This window comes from Gallinula chloropus (assembly GCF_964237585.1).
Source record: "Gallinula chloropus genome assembly, chromosome: 10".
Taxonomy (NCBI): domain Eukaryota; kingdom Metazoa; phylum Chordata; class Aves; order Gruiformes; family Rallidae; genus Gallinula; species Gallinula chloropus.
The window spans coordinates 16,365,321-16,383,466 of record NC_140095.1 but is presented as its reverse complement, the minus strand read 5'-3'; the positions used below and the strand labels follow the sequence as shown (position 1 = coordinate 16,383,466).

Sequence of the window (18,146 nt, the reverse complement as noted above, 5' to 3'; positions counted from 1 at the left end):
CGGCTCTGCTGCTGCTAGTTCTTGTGTCAGGTTGGATGAGCTTGGTATGGCACAGGGTGGTCTACATGCAACCGAAGTGTTGTTTGAAATGGGAAACCCCAGTTCTGTAAATGTTACATAGCTCTTAGCAGCTTTGCACAGAGCACTGCCTGAGGATCTTAAAAGAAAAAAAACCCTAGTTCCCTATTCTGCAACATCTTTGGCTGGGTTTTTAAGCACTTACTGAAGTGGTTTGTAGAATCACAGCTTCAATAAGCCATGGTTTTGAGTGCTTAAAACTGATTTGTCTTGATATTCTGAAAAATCAGTAGTTTGGCAAAAGAGTTGAACAGGTTGCAGGATTAGACCCATAAACTGTGGGTTAATCTGTGGCTCATTTATATATTTAGCCTGAAATTAGAAAAAAAGGAAAATTAAATTAGACTCCAGATAGTTCCAGTACTTCCTCTGAGATGAGACATAAATTCCCCATTCCTCTGAATTCCCAGTTTTAACTGCCTTTATGCAACTCTCCTTGTGTGTCACAATATTCTTAAAGAGAAGAAAAATAAAAGCACGTACCCCATCATTTGAACTCCTGTTGTGATGCAGCAACTGTTGTCAGAGTCTCATCTATGGAATAATGGAGGATGAAACCACACTTCATGATAAAAACTGCAGGCGAGGTCATTCTTACAGTCACCAGCACAAACTGGATATTAATCATAGAGCAAATACATTTCAGAAGCTAAATAAGAGCAGTCCCAGAGCTCTGCTGATAGCTGTGCATCCCACTAATTCACCTCAGTGAACATTTACCTCCAAGCTCAATTAACCCTTATTCCAAGGCCACCCATAAACTTTGTGGTAAATACGTTTTTTTTCCTCCGGCCTCTGTTTTCTATCAGTGGAATAGATCATTTCTGTTGGGGGAGAAAATGCTCTCTCTGTTTATAAATGCAGGTCCCTAATTAAGAATATGAGATGTCCAGGGTATGTTTGTGAGGGACCTGACTCGGTACTTCATTGACTCAGTCAGTTCAGACGTTCAGTGCTCCTGAGGGCATCTGCTGTTTCTTCTGTCTTCAGGTGCTGTGTGAGGCAGACAGAGCTGCTCGGGAGGCAGATGGATGGGGATGGGGGTCAGAGGGAGAGGGCTTCCCAGCACAATTTCCTGTGCACAAAGTTAGTTGTTAAACATGTACAAGAAGCAATGAGGGGGCATTATTGCTGTTGTTTTGTTGTTGTTGTTATTGCTATTTGTATTATTAGTACTGTTATTATTCTCCCTTCCAAGCATTGTTCAGAGGCAAATTGGAACTGTGGTAATTAGACCCTGACTGGTAGTGGAGTACTAGTGTCCTGAGCCAAAGTTCAACACCCTGAAATGAAATTTAAACCAATTAATCTGTTAGATTTTTATCGCTTGTCCGTGTTTTCTCAGCAATTCCCTCAGCACGTGGCCTTTGATCAACTCTCATACAAAAGCTAAAATGTGTGCCTGCTGCTAGCAAGATGGGGCTGACATTAACATGGCACTCATAAAACAATCAGAGCAGTGAAGCCCTCAAACAGACAGGGCATAGTAATATTTAATAAAAGCGCACACATAATCTTCAGAATTAGCATTTTGTGCCTTGCAGTACCTTTGGGAGAAGAGCTTTTATTTGTGGAGTGATCATTATTATAACAAAGAAGAGCTACCTAATAATTTCCACTTTAACTCTGCAATATGCCACGAGCATTTCTGAACCATTATGCTAAACTGTGGCGGGGTAATCATTTTATTGTCACAGTTTGAAGGAAGAAAAATCCCCTGTATATCAGTAGCTAGGGGAGTGCAGGAACACACTGACACACAGAGCACACAATGACAAACTTTTCCCTTCTGCTGCCCATGTGCTGAGCTTGGTACCTACCACCCTTTGTATGGGAGGTGGTGAGATTGTAGCCACATGTACTCTGAGGAAAAAGAGTCTTAAAAGAACATTGTTTCCCTTGAATGTCATTGAAGTTTTTTGCTCATAAATCCTTAACATCTATCGATGGAGACCTTAGTTTGGAAGTCAGTGGTGAAATTCCCATTGGCTTCAGTAAGTCTGGGATTGCGGTGCCTCCCTCTAACATCTCTATCTGTTAACTCGAACTGCAGGAGCAGCACAATGAAACGTGTCAGATGTTAACACTGATTTGCCTTGATATTATGCAAAGGAGGAGAGCAGCTCATTAAGGCTCATAACCGTTAGGCCGTTTCAGCAGGTGGAGGATGTGGCCACATCACCTTCAGCGAGGAGCTGCAAGGTCCGTTGGAGGAGTAATACTTAGTTTTTCCTCAGTCCAAAGACAGCCCAGGAAACATGCAGTGAATGTGATACACTTAGCCAAAGAGTCCTAAAATCTTATCTGATAGTTAGGCTACCAAACTCTTTTCATTCTGGTTGTAGCTGGCTGCCAGCTCTTCATTTAAAAAAGAATGTTTGTACGTCTAAGAATGTGTAATTATTCTTTTTTATGATAATTCTTCTCTGGACTTAAAGTCCATCCATATTATCAATCATGTACACTTCATTGCCTTTATTAGAAGCGTCTAAGGTCCTTCACTGCTTGTTATTTTTTATCAGTGAATTTTCAGGCTTCAACTCTTTTTCTACAATAAGTATCTAATATCCCTTTTTCTACAGCAAAACATAGATTTTTATATAACTTTTAAATATTTGTTTTTAAATGTTGGTGTTACAGAGGGGCATGTGAAGTGATAATATTTTGAAACAAAATGTTTTTCTTGGAAATATTAAAGAGTATTATAGTTAATTCCAGATAGAGATTCTGGAACTTTGCATTCTGAAAAAAAATAGAAAAAAAAATTAAAGGAAAAAAATTACTTTGGTTTCTCTTGTGACCAAAACAAAATGTAGAAAAATCAAGGTCTCCAATGAAAAGATGATTCTGCCTAGCTCTGTTTTTCTAGGGTTGCACAGAAGTAAACACCTTCCAGACAGCGCTTTGGAAGTTGCCAAATGATTAACAGAAGAAATATGAAGAGCTGAGGGCCTGAGCTGGCCAGACGTTTCTACCAGGGGCATAAATAAGCTGAGGTCACTGCCTTGCCCCCCTCCCAGCGTTACCTGTGGTGATGCTGGCAAAGGGGACCCAATTCTTCCATCCTCCTTCCTGGTGCTCCAAGGAAAGGGCCTGGGAAGGGCAAAGTTTTAATAAGACCAATGTCCGAATGACACCGGCTGTTGCAAATATGTCATTGTATAAACATGTTTGGTGCCTTCACAAACAGGTAGCAGTCTGGATGCCTCCCTCAGCACGTCTCCTTGGGCTTCCTTGGGATATTGCCCCACAGCACAACTTCCCTTTCAGGGCAGCACCTTTGCGCAGCCCTTCCAGTCTTTACAGACACGTTTTAGTATAAGAAAAGCTGTGTGGGGAAAGTTGGGAAGTCCTGCTGGTTTTTGTGACTGGAGCCAAGGGAAAATAATGCCCTGAAATCTTTTGGGAACACAGAGCGTGCTTGCCACTACTCAGGCAGTGCCTGCAAAGGGAACCAACCTACTCTGCTTATTAAACCACCAAGTCCTGACTTTTTCTCCTCAGAGGAGATGCCCTGGGCTGTTGCCAGCAGTTTTGGTGAGGCACTGATTCAGCACTATTGCTACATATTTAAATAAAATTACGCATGCGAGTGGTCACATTGACTTTGTGGGTGAGAGTGTCCCAGCGAACAACCCGCAGCCCCAGGGCAGCACAAGGACCTGAGTGTCTGCTCCAAGTCCCTCTGGCTGCCGTGGGACTCGTGTGTTTGTGATTAAGCACACGTGTGTGTAAAGCATCAGAATCAAAGGCATGAGGCAGGACAGCCAGTGCAGCACCTTGCACTTCTGAGTGCACCGTGAGTACTGCAAACGTCACAAGATAAATAGTGAGACCTTTAGCAAGGACCTGTGGCTGCAGAACAGTATCTTGCATTCATTTTAAAGATGAATTGAATCTATAATTTTGAAGCCTGCATATGTTTTCTGTTAATGGCTTATGGTCTCAAACAGTTCTGTTCACTGGTATTTAGGAAAAAAAAATGTTGCTTGTAGTCTTTAAGAAAAGTATCTCATTCTCTGACACATGGGAAACTGATTATCTTCAGGTTTTATTGTGGGATGTGTGTGTCCACAATCAACTGGAAAGACTGGAAAGGGTGTAATTTGGAAGTGATTTTAATATTTATTTATGAAAAAGTTCGATTCTGTGAAAGGGCTAGATGGCATTTTGAAAAGCTGCTTTCACTGTAAATCCTTTGCTGCAAGCACAGCTGAAAGGAAGGCATTTGGTTTTGGACTTTGCAATGGGTTTTATGCACAGTTTTATGCAAGTAACTTGAATCCAAATTAAACATATTGAAGTTACTTCTGTGTGCGCTACATTTTCGTGACGGTAATGTTAGGATGTTTCTTTTGTTAGCTCATGTAAAACTTAATGGCTGTGCTCTGCCAAGTTTGAAGTAGGGTAATGATTTTTTTCTGCCTGTGTGTTTGTGTTTTTCACTGGAGCTGGCATCCCTGTCAGCTTAAGTAGTGGAAAAGTTTGTGCCTGACACTTACAACCTTTTGTAGGTAGGGACGGGGTCTGTTTGCTCCCCATGCATGCGTTCCATTGCCAGTGGTGAGAGTCTATAGCAGTGCCCACAGAAACACTCACTGCTAAGGGTGACTCAGTAGCTCCCTTTTCAGCTCCCTCCTGCTTCCCAGCTCCACGCTCACCCGCCCTGCCCAGGGACTGGGAGGAAGCAGCTTCTCACCAGCCCCACCAACTCTGGCAATTAGCTCCAACCGACCAGAACTTCACTGAACAGTCATAAAGACACACAGGGTCTCTTTAGTGTTTTACATCTACAGCATTTTAAATTAGGCTTCCATGAATGAATTTATTTACTGTCTTTATAATTAGGAGAATGTAGGGCAGGGGCTGTGCCACTGCAGCCACGTCCAGTAATTCATGGGTGCAAGGGTGTTGTCCTGGATGGTGCTAACAAGTAGGTGGCTTTCACACCCCTACCTTCCTAGTAAATCCTTACCTGATGAAGTGCCCGAGTACTCTCCCTTGAGTACATCATCCTATTCTCAAAGTTGCAAACCAGGTTAACAGCCCAGCCAACCTTTCAACCAAGTTGTGATTCACAGCCAAATACCAGCAACCCTTGAAAGTAGGAGTATATATGCAGATAAATATATATGTGCAGAGAATGAAGTCCTTTCTGATTGATACCTGATTAACACTGCAGAGTCAGTGAGGACCACAGCAGTCTTCATATATTTTCAGTGGAACCAGCTGCTTCTCTCTGCTGAGGACTGGGTTCTTATCTAAAGGAAAGGATCTTTCTTTTCAGCATTAAGGTTGACTGATGGAGTTTTGCTGCTCCTTAAGGCATCTGTTTTTCATGACTAATGAAACTGTTGAGGTACCCACTTTACTTAAAATGGTATTTAATGGTATAGTGTCATATTTTCACCTCATGCTGTATTAGCAAGGAGAAGTTAGTGATTTTGGGGATGGTGTTGCTTCCTTTCATCAACCTATATGACCACCCTGAGACTCCACATCTGAGAGTTAACCAGGGCCTTTTATCTTATTCAGGTTATTTTTACAGCAATGTTATTCCTGTTGCTTCAGCACAGTTAAATTCTGATGTACTCTGCTGTTGCAGAGGAGGAGTATCACTATGTGGATGTTTACATTGCCCTATCCCACCCATAGAGAAAGTTGAGTGTGCTTCTGCTTACATTGTCTTAAACAAGGAGATCTTACACCAAGATCTGAGCTTATGACTTTGAGCAGTGCTTGAGTTTTCAACATCCTCTCAGGAGGCACTTAGTACCTGTGATGCTGAGAAAGTGGATGGTGAAAGCGGGGATGGATTCTCTGGATATGGCAAAATGCATGGCACGAGCATCTTAATTATCCAGTAGATGCAACATAACTAGAATGACAAGAGAGCAAGGTTGTAGGGCTTTTTGTTTGTTGGTTGCTTGATTTTTTTTTCCCAGTAGCCAAAGCATTAAGCAGGGCAGGATGTTTTAATGCTAGGACAACCTGGCTCGGGTTGCAGAATGGTTAAAGAAATGCTGAGGGTTACACCCTTTTTATTTAGCCATTATTTTCCATAGTATTTGTAGGATTTTCCTTGATGAATTTAGGTTATGATGGATAATAAAGCAAGCTCACTGGAATATTTTTTTATTAACTCAGGTATTGCACGTTTCATATAGAATAAAGGTTGGGATTTGTTCTGATTTCCAATTGGTCTCTGCCCATCCTGCTGTGATTTTTTTCTTAATGTAAGATTAGAAATATTAATGTTTTTCAATACAGTTAACAAAACCAAACAGAAATTAATTGAGAAAAAAAATGCTTCTAAAGATATAGTTTGGGGTCACGCACATGTACTAGAAGGAATGTGATTGCTGAAATCTTTGTGTTAGTAAGGGGGGAAAATGAAAGCTCCTTTTATTTTATTTTTCTCAAGTCTTCTATCATTAAAATCTGGTTCTAACAGCAGAATACTTCTCTTTTTCATGTGTGTTGAAAAGCAGCTACACCATGTATCAAAGCCATCAGTCCAAGTGAAGGATGGACTACAGGAGGTGCCACTGTCATCATCATAGGAGACAATTTCTTTGATGGGTTACAGGTCATATTCGGCACCATGCTGGTTTGGAGTGAGGTAGGTGTTGTCTGAACGGTAACGTCTAATAGCTTTGTCTAGCTTATAGCTAGCCTGTCCTTTTTCTGTGCCACATGCTAAATCAGCAACAAATGTTGGGATGTGAATCCTTTCCTCATTCAGTTTTATGAAAATAATTAGTCAAATTTACCTGTGGCAGAAATCCATTATAGCCAGGGGATTTGCATCTCCTCTCCCTGGCTCAGAATTTAGCTCAATGTCTTTTATTCCAAGAAAAGGGAAGGATAAATGCCTGTGTGAATAATTCTGCATTTAGCACTACAATCGCTGAAGGCCCACAGGAAACAAACATTTAGGTGATCCTCCTTTCCAGGGAAACTGGCTGCTTGTAGCTGCAGCTCAATGAGGTGGAGATTGCAGAAATCCAGTGCCTCTGAATTGCATATCCTTAAAGTATAGGTGCTTGGTGTGAGTATCATTTTCATAATAGCAACTGAATACACAGTATTGTACCCACAATGGAAAGTACAAACTCATCATACCTAGTGGGGGGGGCCTCTGTAGTTGCACAGTAACCCTTTTTTTGTTTCTTACCCATTTTTTGCTGTTGCTGTTCTTCCCAGTTTCTAAAATCCTCTCTTTTCTTGGCACATAGTTAGATATAAATTCTGATATTCCCCAAAAGCCCGTGGAAAGTTAAACCCTGGGCAGCACCACCTGAACAGTGTGCAGGGCTATAGAAGTAGGGTCACAGTTCCAACTGGCTTCCCTGGCATGGGAAGGCAGCTCCAAGGAAAAGTTTGCATTTTGCATTGATGGCTTTCCAAAAGAATTTTGAAGGTTTTATTAAAAAAAGAAGAAAAAAAAGAGGTAGTTTTCTTCTATTAATATAAAAACACAATAACAGACAAATGAGCACCCCCCAAATACCTATACAATGCTCACCCTGTGACTAAGGACCTTCCGATGCTTTGTCTTATATCCTCTACATATTAAATCAAAGTTATACCTTAATTCATATCCAGCACATTCCCCCCACTGATTTCATTGCACATATGGCAGCTTTTTTTCCATATGAAGAGTATTCTCTAATGTCCTTCATGGGCTTCACTGTTCTCTTTCTCTCTCTCTTTCTATCTCATCCTTCCACTTGAGGACAAGTGTGGATGAAAGGGCATTCCAGAAAAGGAGGTATATTAAATGAGACCTATTCTGAAGCCCTTATGTGATCATGAAAGTGCCCCCTGGGTCCAGTGTAAGCATTTTGTGTGTTAGGATTGAAGCCATTATGGCTACAGACGTTTAACAGGGAAAGGTGAAGAGGCTGGGAGGAAAGTGCTCTGATTTTGGTGCTGCAGAATTGCATCTTTCATTATAAATCTCAATTCTATTTATTAGTGGAAGCCATTAATTGGCAATTTCTAATCTCAGGAGAGTGAGTGCTGGTCAAAACATTGTTGCTGATGCTTGCAAGGCCTTGTCATAAAATTAATAATGTTAGAGGGGGTCCAGACCAGTCTGTCTGTCTGTTGTGAATGCTGTTAACCGGCTGCAAGTTGGCTCAGTGAAATCTGCCTCACTGTGTCTCCCTCACAGAACTGCCTCTCAGTTTCATAGCCTAAGAGAGGAATAGAAAATCCTATAGGGAAAAAGAAATTATTTCTGAAAGAAACCGACAAACATGATAAACAAGTGCAGAAATGCATGAGCTGAGTGATCCATAAATAATAGTGATCTATAAATAATTCAAATTACACATGCTAGCCACCTATGAAGCACAGAGTAGGTCCTTTCATTTCCCTTCCCATTTCTAAAAGTGTCTAGTGCATTTTCAGTATCCAGGAAGAATATTTTTGTTTTACTTTAATAGACTGTAGAATTGAACTGTTGCTCTCCTGAATTTCAGTGCCATTTCAAACCTGGAGCGTGTTCATCCTGAGTATGCCAGTCAGGCCAGGTTTTGAGCAAACCTGGCACGTTATTTTGTCATTGAATTCAAGAGGAATCTTTAAGTTCATCCTGTTGTTTCATGGATCCAAAGAAAACGTGCTTTTTAACTGGGCTGCAGAAAATCCCAATCGAATCTAGATAGGCAGAAACTAAAGGAAAAGAGTGAGCCTTGCAGAGCATTTCCACATGGATTTTTTGGCTTCACTTTCAGTTGTAATTGCAGGTGGTTTGGGGGATGAAGTCCAATATTTAAATTAAGCCTCATTTTGCCACATACTTTGCATGGGACCTTGGGCCAATAACTTAATCTGCTTAAAGTTCAATTCCCTTTCTCTAACATAGTGATAAGATTAGTCACCTTCTTTGGAGAGGTGCTGTGAAGATAATTATCATAAGAGTCCTATATTACTCAGATTTTACTATAGCAAAATCCATGTAAGTACCTGAGATGCATGGATATTTAAAATATAAATCCTGCCACAGTTCAGAAGCAAAGTTAAAAGCCAAAAGAAAAAAAAAGAAATGCTCATTTTAAGGGTGAATTTGTTGCTGTCAAGCAGCATATGTTATAAATAATTTGAAATGTAAATAATATATTTTTAATTTATTTTACATGTATTCAAGTTTTGTAATTGAAATATTTATATGCTTGAAATGGAGTTGACTGTGTTAAAAAAGGAGGTTTAAAATGGTTTCTGAAACACATATTTATTATTTAAACATATATTTTAGCTGTAAACACTCTAACATAATTACAACCTTTCTCAGCCAGGGAGAACTAAATAAAAACTTAATTTGTCACATTAATTTTGTGCAGAAATACAGATACTCCCTAAGCCAGTAGGTTCAATTAATCCGTAACTCCCATATTACCTTATAAAACTGCCTTTAAGAGCCCTTGATATTTTTAGAATCCAGCAAAACGGGCCATTTAATGTCTTTTCTTCAAGGGACTTTCGTAACCGACAAACAAATGGCATTGGTATATCGTGTGCACATGCTGAATCTGGACAGACAACTCCCTGCAAACAGTCTGTTTGCCAGATAGACTCTGCCTGTCTGTCTGTCTGTCCAGTCCACAAACAGACAGAGTTGTTATTTGCAGGTTTTTACCCAGCATTCTGGGGCTGTGTGTCCGTGCAAACCTTCCAAATCTGAGCTGCTGATAAAAAAAATGCTCTGGTGTTTCTCTCTCTTATTGAGGGGGGGGTGAAACTCCGAGAGTCGAGTTTCAGGGCAAATACATGATTGTGAAGACAAAATTAGTTTCTTATAAATATTCCACAATATTTGCTTAAAATGAACTATTTCTTCAAACATTTTCCTGCCAAGAACATTCCTCCAGCTGTACAGAGTCAGCTGGAAACAACTTCTTTTTCTGTTATATTAAGAAAAGATGAAGCACTGAAACATCAGGTTTTTTACCTTTGTACAGCACAAAAACAGAGGATGATTTTTTTAGTTTGGTGGTGGGGTTTTTGTTGGTTTGGGGTTTTTTTTTGTTGTTTTCTTTTTAATGTTGCTGAATCAAATTCTGTGACACGGTTGGGTTTTTTTTTTATTTTGCTTTTTATGTTTATTATTGATTTTGGAAGCCTCTGTTTTTGACTGCTTATTTTGGAGGTCTGACTCATTTTTAAAAAATGAGTAGGCACCCTCTTTTTGAAAACTAGGGCTTATTAAGTAGCATCTCGATGCCCAGAGCTGAGGCATGCAAAGTCATTGGTCATTTTTAAAAATATAGGTACCTTAAAGGTCCTGTTCTCACTGAAAGCTGTCATTACCTTCAGTTGGTGGTATTTTTCTTCATTCCTGTCCTAATGGTCCTCTTCACACAGCATCCAAGTTAAATTTATGACTGATTGTCACCATTTCCCTAACCACAAACCAGAGCTCAAGCATGCAAAAATAAACTAGTGACTCAGATTAATGACATCTCCCTATAAAATGTCACTTTTAAAAAAAGAAAGTAACCTGGCACTCTGGAGAGTGTGAAATGATGCTGTATCACACAAGTATGTCTAGAATATATTAGCAAACCACAGAAAGAGGCTTGTTGTACACACTCAAACCAAATGTGCTTTGGATTTTGAAGGACGTGCACCTCCCTCCATTCTGAAGATCTCTAACTCAGGTTTTAGTGCAATCCACAGTATGTCCCAACTGACATGTAAGACTTCATATCAAACAGCTAATGCAGTTGCCAAGTGTCAGGATTAATCACTTGAAAATCCCTTAGTAGAAAGGGTCCAGTTACTACTTTTATGTCCAACCCCAGACCCCAATTGGCCATCTGCTGGATTGGAAGAGGAAGCTGGATCTAGGATTTTGTCTGAGGGATGGGGGATCATGCCCATGTCACAGGTTAATGACCTGCTCAGGGTTTACATTTAAAAAATGTGATCAGTAATGTGTGTAATGCCTACTTACAAATTCTTAGTTCTTGGCAAGTCGTTGCCAAGATGTCTGTTAATGCACCAAGAGTTCCCACCTGAGGTTAGAACGTGTAAATGGCTATAGTAGGTGACACATGGAGGTTCATCTAACTCAGTAACTTGTGTTTGGTGGTGGGCAATGACAGATGCCTATAAAACAACAGAGTGAGCAGGTTGCAATGCATCCCCAGAACATTCTACTAGTCTCCAGCTGTTTGGGGCTCAGAGACTTCCAGAAACAATGTTTTCACTGTTAACACGCCTTGATGCAACAGCTCACCTCTTGCTGATGTTTTATGTGCAAATATGAGACAGACTGTGCCTTGAAGAAAATACAGGCTATGTCAGTGTGTGAGGAGAAAACATGCTAGGAAAAAGTGGAGTGGGTTCCCAAGGACAGGCCCCAGGTTGATAGTGTAGACAGGAAAACACCCCATAATCCTGGAGTTACTGATGTCAGGGAGAGAATAGCTCTTGCCATGGGTGGGCCTGGAGTACCCAAACCTGTGCAGCACCCATTGGGTCACTGAGATTGCAAAATGGTGTCAGGAAAATTTGCAGAGCTGGTCCCAGTCCATAGTGCAGATCCTGTCAGCACTGGGGAATCAGAGTGTCAGCCCAAAGGTGGGTTTCAGAGCAAAGGGACATTATTTGTCCCTTAAAGACAATGTGTTGATAGGGCAGTGATATAGGGGACTACTGGTATGTAAGTAAGTTAGCCAGTGCCTTTCTGTGTGTGTGAGACCAGAAGGCTGACCAGAACAAAGGTTCTTCTAGCTCAGCACTGTTTTGCTGACAGTGGTCAGTGGCAGATGCAAAGGAGAAAAAGGAAAACACCCATGTGTTCTCCTGGTGTACCTCCCAAGCTTTAGCTCTAGAATAGAGAGGAGTAAAATACATCCTCCACATCCTAAACCATAGGACTTCAGACATAATGTTCATCCTTTGGGAATGTGTGGGCAACATTATTGTATATTTGTGGTTTTAAACACAGTTAAACTTATTTACTTCAGAGCACAAAGGAAAACCAAACTGTTTGTGGAGAACAAACCAGGAAACTTGCTTAACTCTCCCCAGCTCTCTGTAACAATGGACCATAAATAGGTCAGACATTTCTTGGGAACCAGGGAAGATGAGTATTGGAAAATGCCACAAATTATGTTTAAAGAACATTAAAGTGGTGACAGACCAGTAAATGCTGGGAAATTCAAAGATACAACTGTAAGCTGCCTGTATAGATCATGCCAGAAAGGGGGTGAGGGGTGCAAGGCACACACTGATGTAGTAAGACTAGCATCTTAACCTTTACTATTAAAATCCTTGGCTATTTTTACAAATATTTTCCCCCAAAAAATGTCATGAAACTTTTCTCATCTTGCCAGTTCACCCGGCTAACTAGAACCACTTGAGGATGGGATTTATCTAGCTATGTTTGGCATACACTTAAGCATCAAGTCTAAACTTGTCATCTCGGTTCGTTGGAGAAAGGTACATGCTTCCAGAGAGCAGCTCATCCCAATGCGAGAGGTGTCTAAAGCCCTGGAAATCAATTGCTGTTTGACAGTGCTTTCTGCCTCTGTTGCCTACTGAGGGCCTGCAGAGAATTGGCCCAGACCTTTTTAGACTTTGGTCAGCCCAACCATAGGACAACTCCATTTAAGTAAAAGCAATCCTTGGGAGTTTGGGTTTTGGGTTTGGGTCTGGTTTGGTTTTGGTGGTGGTTTGGGTTTTTTTCCCAATTTATAGAGTGAGTAATTTAGAGGAAAAGGCAGGTTTCTTTTAAAATAATTAAATTTCTAAAACACACAATTTCAGTGCAGAGCCTGAAAACGTGTTCTTTGGAGCTCACAAACAAGAGGGAATCAATTCCTACATGATCATTTCCAAAATGGCATATGACTTCTCTGGATCTGAATAACTTCTGGGACATTTGATGCTGGTAGTTTCAGTTTTAATCTTCAACTTGATTTAATATTAATATTCTTATTTTCAATACAGAGATTTCCCACTGTGTATGCCATCTCCCTCAGTAACACAGATGGCTCTCAGATGTACGTTTCCCTCCTGTGCTAAAAAAGCACTCCCGCGCTCTAAACAAAGAACTAGTTAAAAGTCTGATTTTATTTCTTTTTTGTAGGACCTTACTAGGATTTTGAAATATTTGGTTCCTAGTAAAAATTATAATACATGTATCTTTTTATTTAAAAATATATAAATCTATTGCAGTATATTCCATATTCCAGGACATGATTCAACCAACAGCACACAGCAGTTTGCACAGGCTTTGCTCACTGTCAAGGCTGGATTTGGTCGTGGTCTTGTTTGTCTCTCTAGAAGTGTGTTAATGTGCCACAGTTGGTTAGAGAAGGATTATCTGTGTGCCAGAGCTATGTCTTGGTTGCTGGACACATTCGTGTCACCTTTTCTATGTACCTCTTCTTGCTATTCATGTCTGGAGGAGCATAATGAGTGAGAAGAGGCTATTACAGTGGTGGGGAAGACAATGTGTAGTTGCTGAGTGCAGCAGAGGTTTGAGTTTATCCACCAGAATTTAGTGAACTGGATGGCTCTAGTATTCATTTCAGGGACTATGTTTGAAATCTAGTCCAGAATCCTGCAAGAATAAAAATTGTCTAGAGCCTGGAAAGTGTAGCACGGATCCACCCCAGCCTTTCATGTTAAGAGGATCAGGATGCCCATCCCCAGCGCAAGAATGTTGCTTGTCTGTGTTTCTGTCTAAATCCACAACTGCAAGAGCCCCCCCAGATATGTGTCAGTCCATGCAGGGAAGGCAGTCTGGAAGCGATGGTTAGATGGTTATATTTGGGTATACCTCTGTTGAGCACTCTCATCATTTGAGAAAGATCCAGCCCCCTTCAGAAGTCAGACTTTGCACTTCTGCAGCAATCAGTCAAACCTCCACAGAATGAACAGAAAAGCCAGCAGCACATGGTGCTCTTGCTGTGTGCAGGTATCTGCTGGGCACCGGGGCTCTTAAAAACCCTCCCGGGCTCGGGCTGTGCGGTGAATCTCAGCTGGGCTTGCGCTGTGCCGTGTTCACACGTGTAACCGTGTGTCATTTATCAATCAGATTTGTTGGACGCTCTCCTGACCCCAGTGTTCACCTGACCAAGCATAGGCATCCTGCTGCTGCAAGCTAAAGTTATTGCATTAAGCCAGGGCTAATGCTTGCACTAGGAAGCGAGTGCCTGCCATGTATGAAAACAGAAATAATGTTGTTATGGCTGAGGAGGAGAATGCTTGTAAATATTGTAGTCACTGGCTTTTGTGTGGGTTACATCAAGATTGTATTCAAACATTGACAGGCTAATTACATGTTTCAAAGCTTGTTTACTGTGATCTGAGAGGAAAGTGTTATTAAAGAACTGTTCAGCATCTAACAGTGCTTTTTTTTTTTTCCTTTCTTCTTCCTTCTCAATGTTTTCCTCCAGCTGATTACTCCTCATGCCATCCGCGTACAGACACCTCCCCGACATATCCCAGGGGTTGTAGAAGTCACATTGTCCTACAAGTCTAAGCAGTTTTGCAAGGGAACGCCTGGAAGATTCATTTACACAGGTAAGGATATTTTAATGCTTGATATAATGTGGAGAAGTAGGGCAGGCAATATAGCACAGTTGCTAGACCTTCTGCTTTCATCATTAAAAGCTGTACTGTAGGATTTTGGCTGAGCACATCATTGAAGGCACCAATTTAAGGTGGGATTTCAGAAATGGATGGCTATGGAGATGAATCCGTAAATGTACCAGTGTGGGATTTTTATTTGCTTGTTTGTCCTCACAATGGGACATCTCTTTACCCGGGAGGGGGGAGGGAGGAGAGAAACAGATACTCTGATACTTAAACAGGGGAAGATTGCAGGAATAAAGAGCTAGACATACTAGTGCAATCACAAACTTCCAAGAAGTGTCTTGTTAAGTATCTCCATCTCATGTTGTCCTGCAAGATTTGCAAGCATGCAAAGCAGCAGCCTGTTTGCTTGCCCATGTCACCAATAACACACTTGTCTCTGACTTCCAGAGAGGCCAAGTATCTTTCACCCCAGCCAGTGCTGCAGACAGTGATTTCCAGTGTGTTTTGGGGGGCACACCACACCAAGACCACTAAGTTGGATTGGCCTGAAGAATTATTTACAAAAAAGCACACCAAGACATTGCAGCTGCTGTCCATGTTAAACTACTCTCAGTAGTGATAAGAGTGGTTTGGGAGATAAATCAAGCAGCCTAACTTTTTATAATTAATATGCATTATGGATTCTTTGGAAGGTATGCATGGTACAAGAATTAATGGCTTGATCCAGGTTTTGGTGAGCTTGTATTCTTATCATAGAATGAATCATAGAGTCTCAGAGTGGTTTGGGTTGGAAGGGACCTTAAAGATCATCTGTCTCCACCTCCTCTGCCAGGAGGGACCCTCCACGAGCCCAGAGTGCCCAAAGCTCCATCCAACCCGGCCCTGAACACTGCCAGGCATCCAGGGCAGCTACAGGTTCTCTGGGCATCCTGTGCCAGGACCTCCCCCCCCTCACAGGGAAGAGTTTCTTCCTAATATCTAAGCTATATCTCCCCTCCTTCAGCTGAAGGCCATTTTCCCTTGTCCCATCATATACTTGTGGCTATGAGGCATTCCCAGTTACACTGGGCACACATGTTACTCCATCTGGAAATGCACACGCAGGGGAGACTTCTGTGCTCCAGCTGGGTAGCAAAGCCCTCATTTGATTTTTCTTAACACTGAGCAAGTTGAACAAAGGTGTCTTGTGTAAAGTTTTGTTGTCATTTTTTTTCAAATACCCTCTCCCCCAGGTAGGATTATGCACTAGGCTTCTTTAAACTGGGGCTTAAAGTGTTCCTGTATCATCTTGGTGGCTGAGCAGCAGGGATGTGTATTTATCATGAGTATTGCTATTTCAACAGTGTGGGGACAATCAGATGTTGGACAATAACACACCATATCAAAAAGTTATTTGGGGTTTGAATGTGTTGGAACAAAAGAAAAAGCAAAGGGTTAAATTTCCAGTGTGGGCAGATTGCCAGTGTTGTACCACGTGAAAGTGTCAGCTTGAGCTCTGGACAGTTTGACCACGAACACCTTCTGTTCTCACTTTCTTACTCACGAGAAGTTGTGTTGGCCTGCTTGGTGTTGAGCCAGTGGGTGGCTGTGTCCTGGGCGAGTGAAATGACAAGGATGTGTGCAGAATAAGGAAAAAAGGAGGAAAACTTCACCTCCTTGATTTTGTAAAGAAATTTTGGGGGACTTTGTTTTGTGATTTAAATGTAAAAATACCTTGTACCCATTTCAGTTCTGCTTTTCAGATCACCATTAATTAGCTTTTGCAGTAAAAAGGAGGGTGGCAATTTAGCCTGTCTGTGCAGATGGCTCAATGTGGAAATAAGGTGTCCCAGTAGGGAGAGTGTTTCCATATATATATGTGTTTTCAAGTTAGTGCCTAAACCACGTTATTTTTCATTCCAAAAATTAAAGTTATGAAATACTAACCAAGAAAGGCAACATCAAAGGCAATCCAATGCATGGACAACTGTCTTCTGCAGCTCTTACGGAGTTACGGTAGCTACAGAAAAGCTATTGTGACTGAAATTGTACCTCGTGCAATTTGCATTTTCCTCTTACAGGCAGCATGAACTTAAATGTGGCTTTTTAAAAAGGACTAAATGAAACTAAAATAAAAACAATTAATGCATCCTGACCTTCAGAAGTGCCTTCCAGCCCTTTAAACAAAATGCAGGTTCAGTACACGCCTGCCGATTAGTTTTAGTTAATTGAAAATTATAGGATTGACCCAAGAGGAAAATTTTGTTTGCACTCCAATCACTTTTACAAATTAAGGAAAATTACCACAATTTTGTTTAGCTAAGGTTTCACACTGAGTTCATGAAATTAGCTCAGCCATCCCAACAAAGTCAGCACTTTGTTAGTGAGCACTAGAAAAAAACTAATAGTCTATGGTGTGTACAAACGAAGCATAGAAAAAGCTATGATGCTTTAGAGAACTAGGCCAAGTGTTTTTAATTAGGATTATTGGTTCATTGTAAGTTTTGAAGAACAATCAAACTAGCAGATTAGCTGTTTCTTTTAAAGCTAGAATTTCTTGCCATTCATTTTTCCCATGAGAACTTGTTTTAACTCCCACATAGCACTATTTTTTTTCCTTTTTTTTTTTTCCCCCCCCTTTTTTTAACAAGGCCTGCAGGAAATGGACCAATTGGAAGTTGGGATACAGTAACATTCCCCAGCATCACTCCAGCCGATGGGAGTTTTTCACAATGTTCTTCAGTGAACTCAGTGTTCTGGAACATATTACAAAACCACAGAGGCCAAATGTTTTCTCAGAGGAGTTTGGCCTCTGTTTTTGGCCGAAAACATTTCAGCATCACTTGCTGCTTATTTACCCTGCTATTAAGAACAAGAAACGGGGAGAGGAGAAAAAGGGAAAAGACAAAAAAAGAAAAAAAGAAAAGAAAAGAGTGTGTGTGAGAGAGAAAAAGACCTGGGGTTTGTGGGCAGTGCAGGAGTTGATCAAGGGTAGTTTCCTTTCTGGTGAGAATGTCCCTGCTCGTTAATGGTCCCATTTTGTGGTCAGGTCTCATTTAGAAGAAATTATTTTTAATCAGTGTTCAACAAAATATCCCCTCAAGCCACCTGGCTGTAAACTGTTTTTTTTCTTACTGTTAAGTACTTAAGTTCTCAGAAGAAAATACCCAGTGACCCATTAATTTTAGCCTTTTTTTTTCCCCCCCTTTAACTGCAAATAACTTAGTAACATGATCTCTAAGTAGTCCATGTGCCATCTAGGAATCAAGGTCACATATACACAGAGAAATCCTGGCTTTTGTTAAATATTTTTGAAAGAAATAAACCAGTGTCAACCCTGTGCTTACAAGAAAACATAAGTTTTTTATTTTCCATCTGCAAAGCAAACCATTAGCATGCACTTACAGAGCAATTATTTCTTAGATTTGAAGCTTTGACATTCCTGAGAGAACATTGTTAGAAATACAGAAGTCTGAACACCTCTTGCATGTGTATTCATTTTGGAATAATATTAAAAATCCATATTG

At 40.8% G+C, this 18,146-nt stretch overlaps 1 protein-coding gene across 10 annotated transcripts in view; it reads left to right on the top strand.

Moving 5' to 3' along the window:
• Positions 1 to 18,146, top strand: part of EBF1 (EBF transcription factor 1) — a gene marked incomplete at both ends in the record, with an annotated part of 277,955 nt that overhangs the window by 198,463 nt on the left and 61,346 nt on the right. For 6 of the 10 annotated variants that reach the window (XM_084268482.1, XM_084268481.1, XM_084268483.1 and 3 more), the window contains 2 exons: positions 6,570 to 6,700; positions 14,499 to 14,625. In XM_084268482.1, the coding sequence (XP_084124608.1) occupies positions 6,570 to 6,700; positions 14,499 to 14,625 (258 nt within the window). Of the gene's footprint in view, positions 1 to 6,566; positions 6,701 to 14,498; positions 14,626 to 18,146 lie in introns of all 10 variants that reach the window. The other 4 variants (XM_084268480.1, XM_084268478.1, XM_084268475.1 and 1 more) reach the window with 1 other exon arrangement.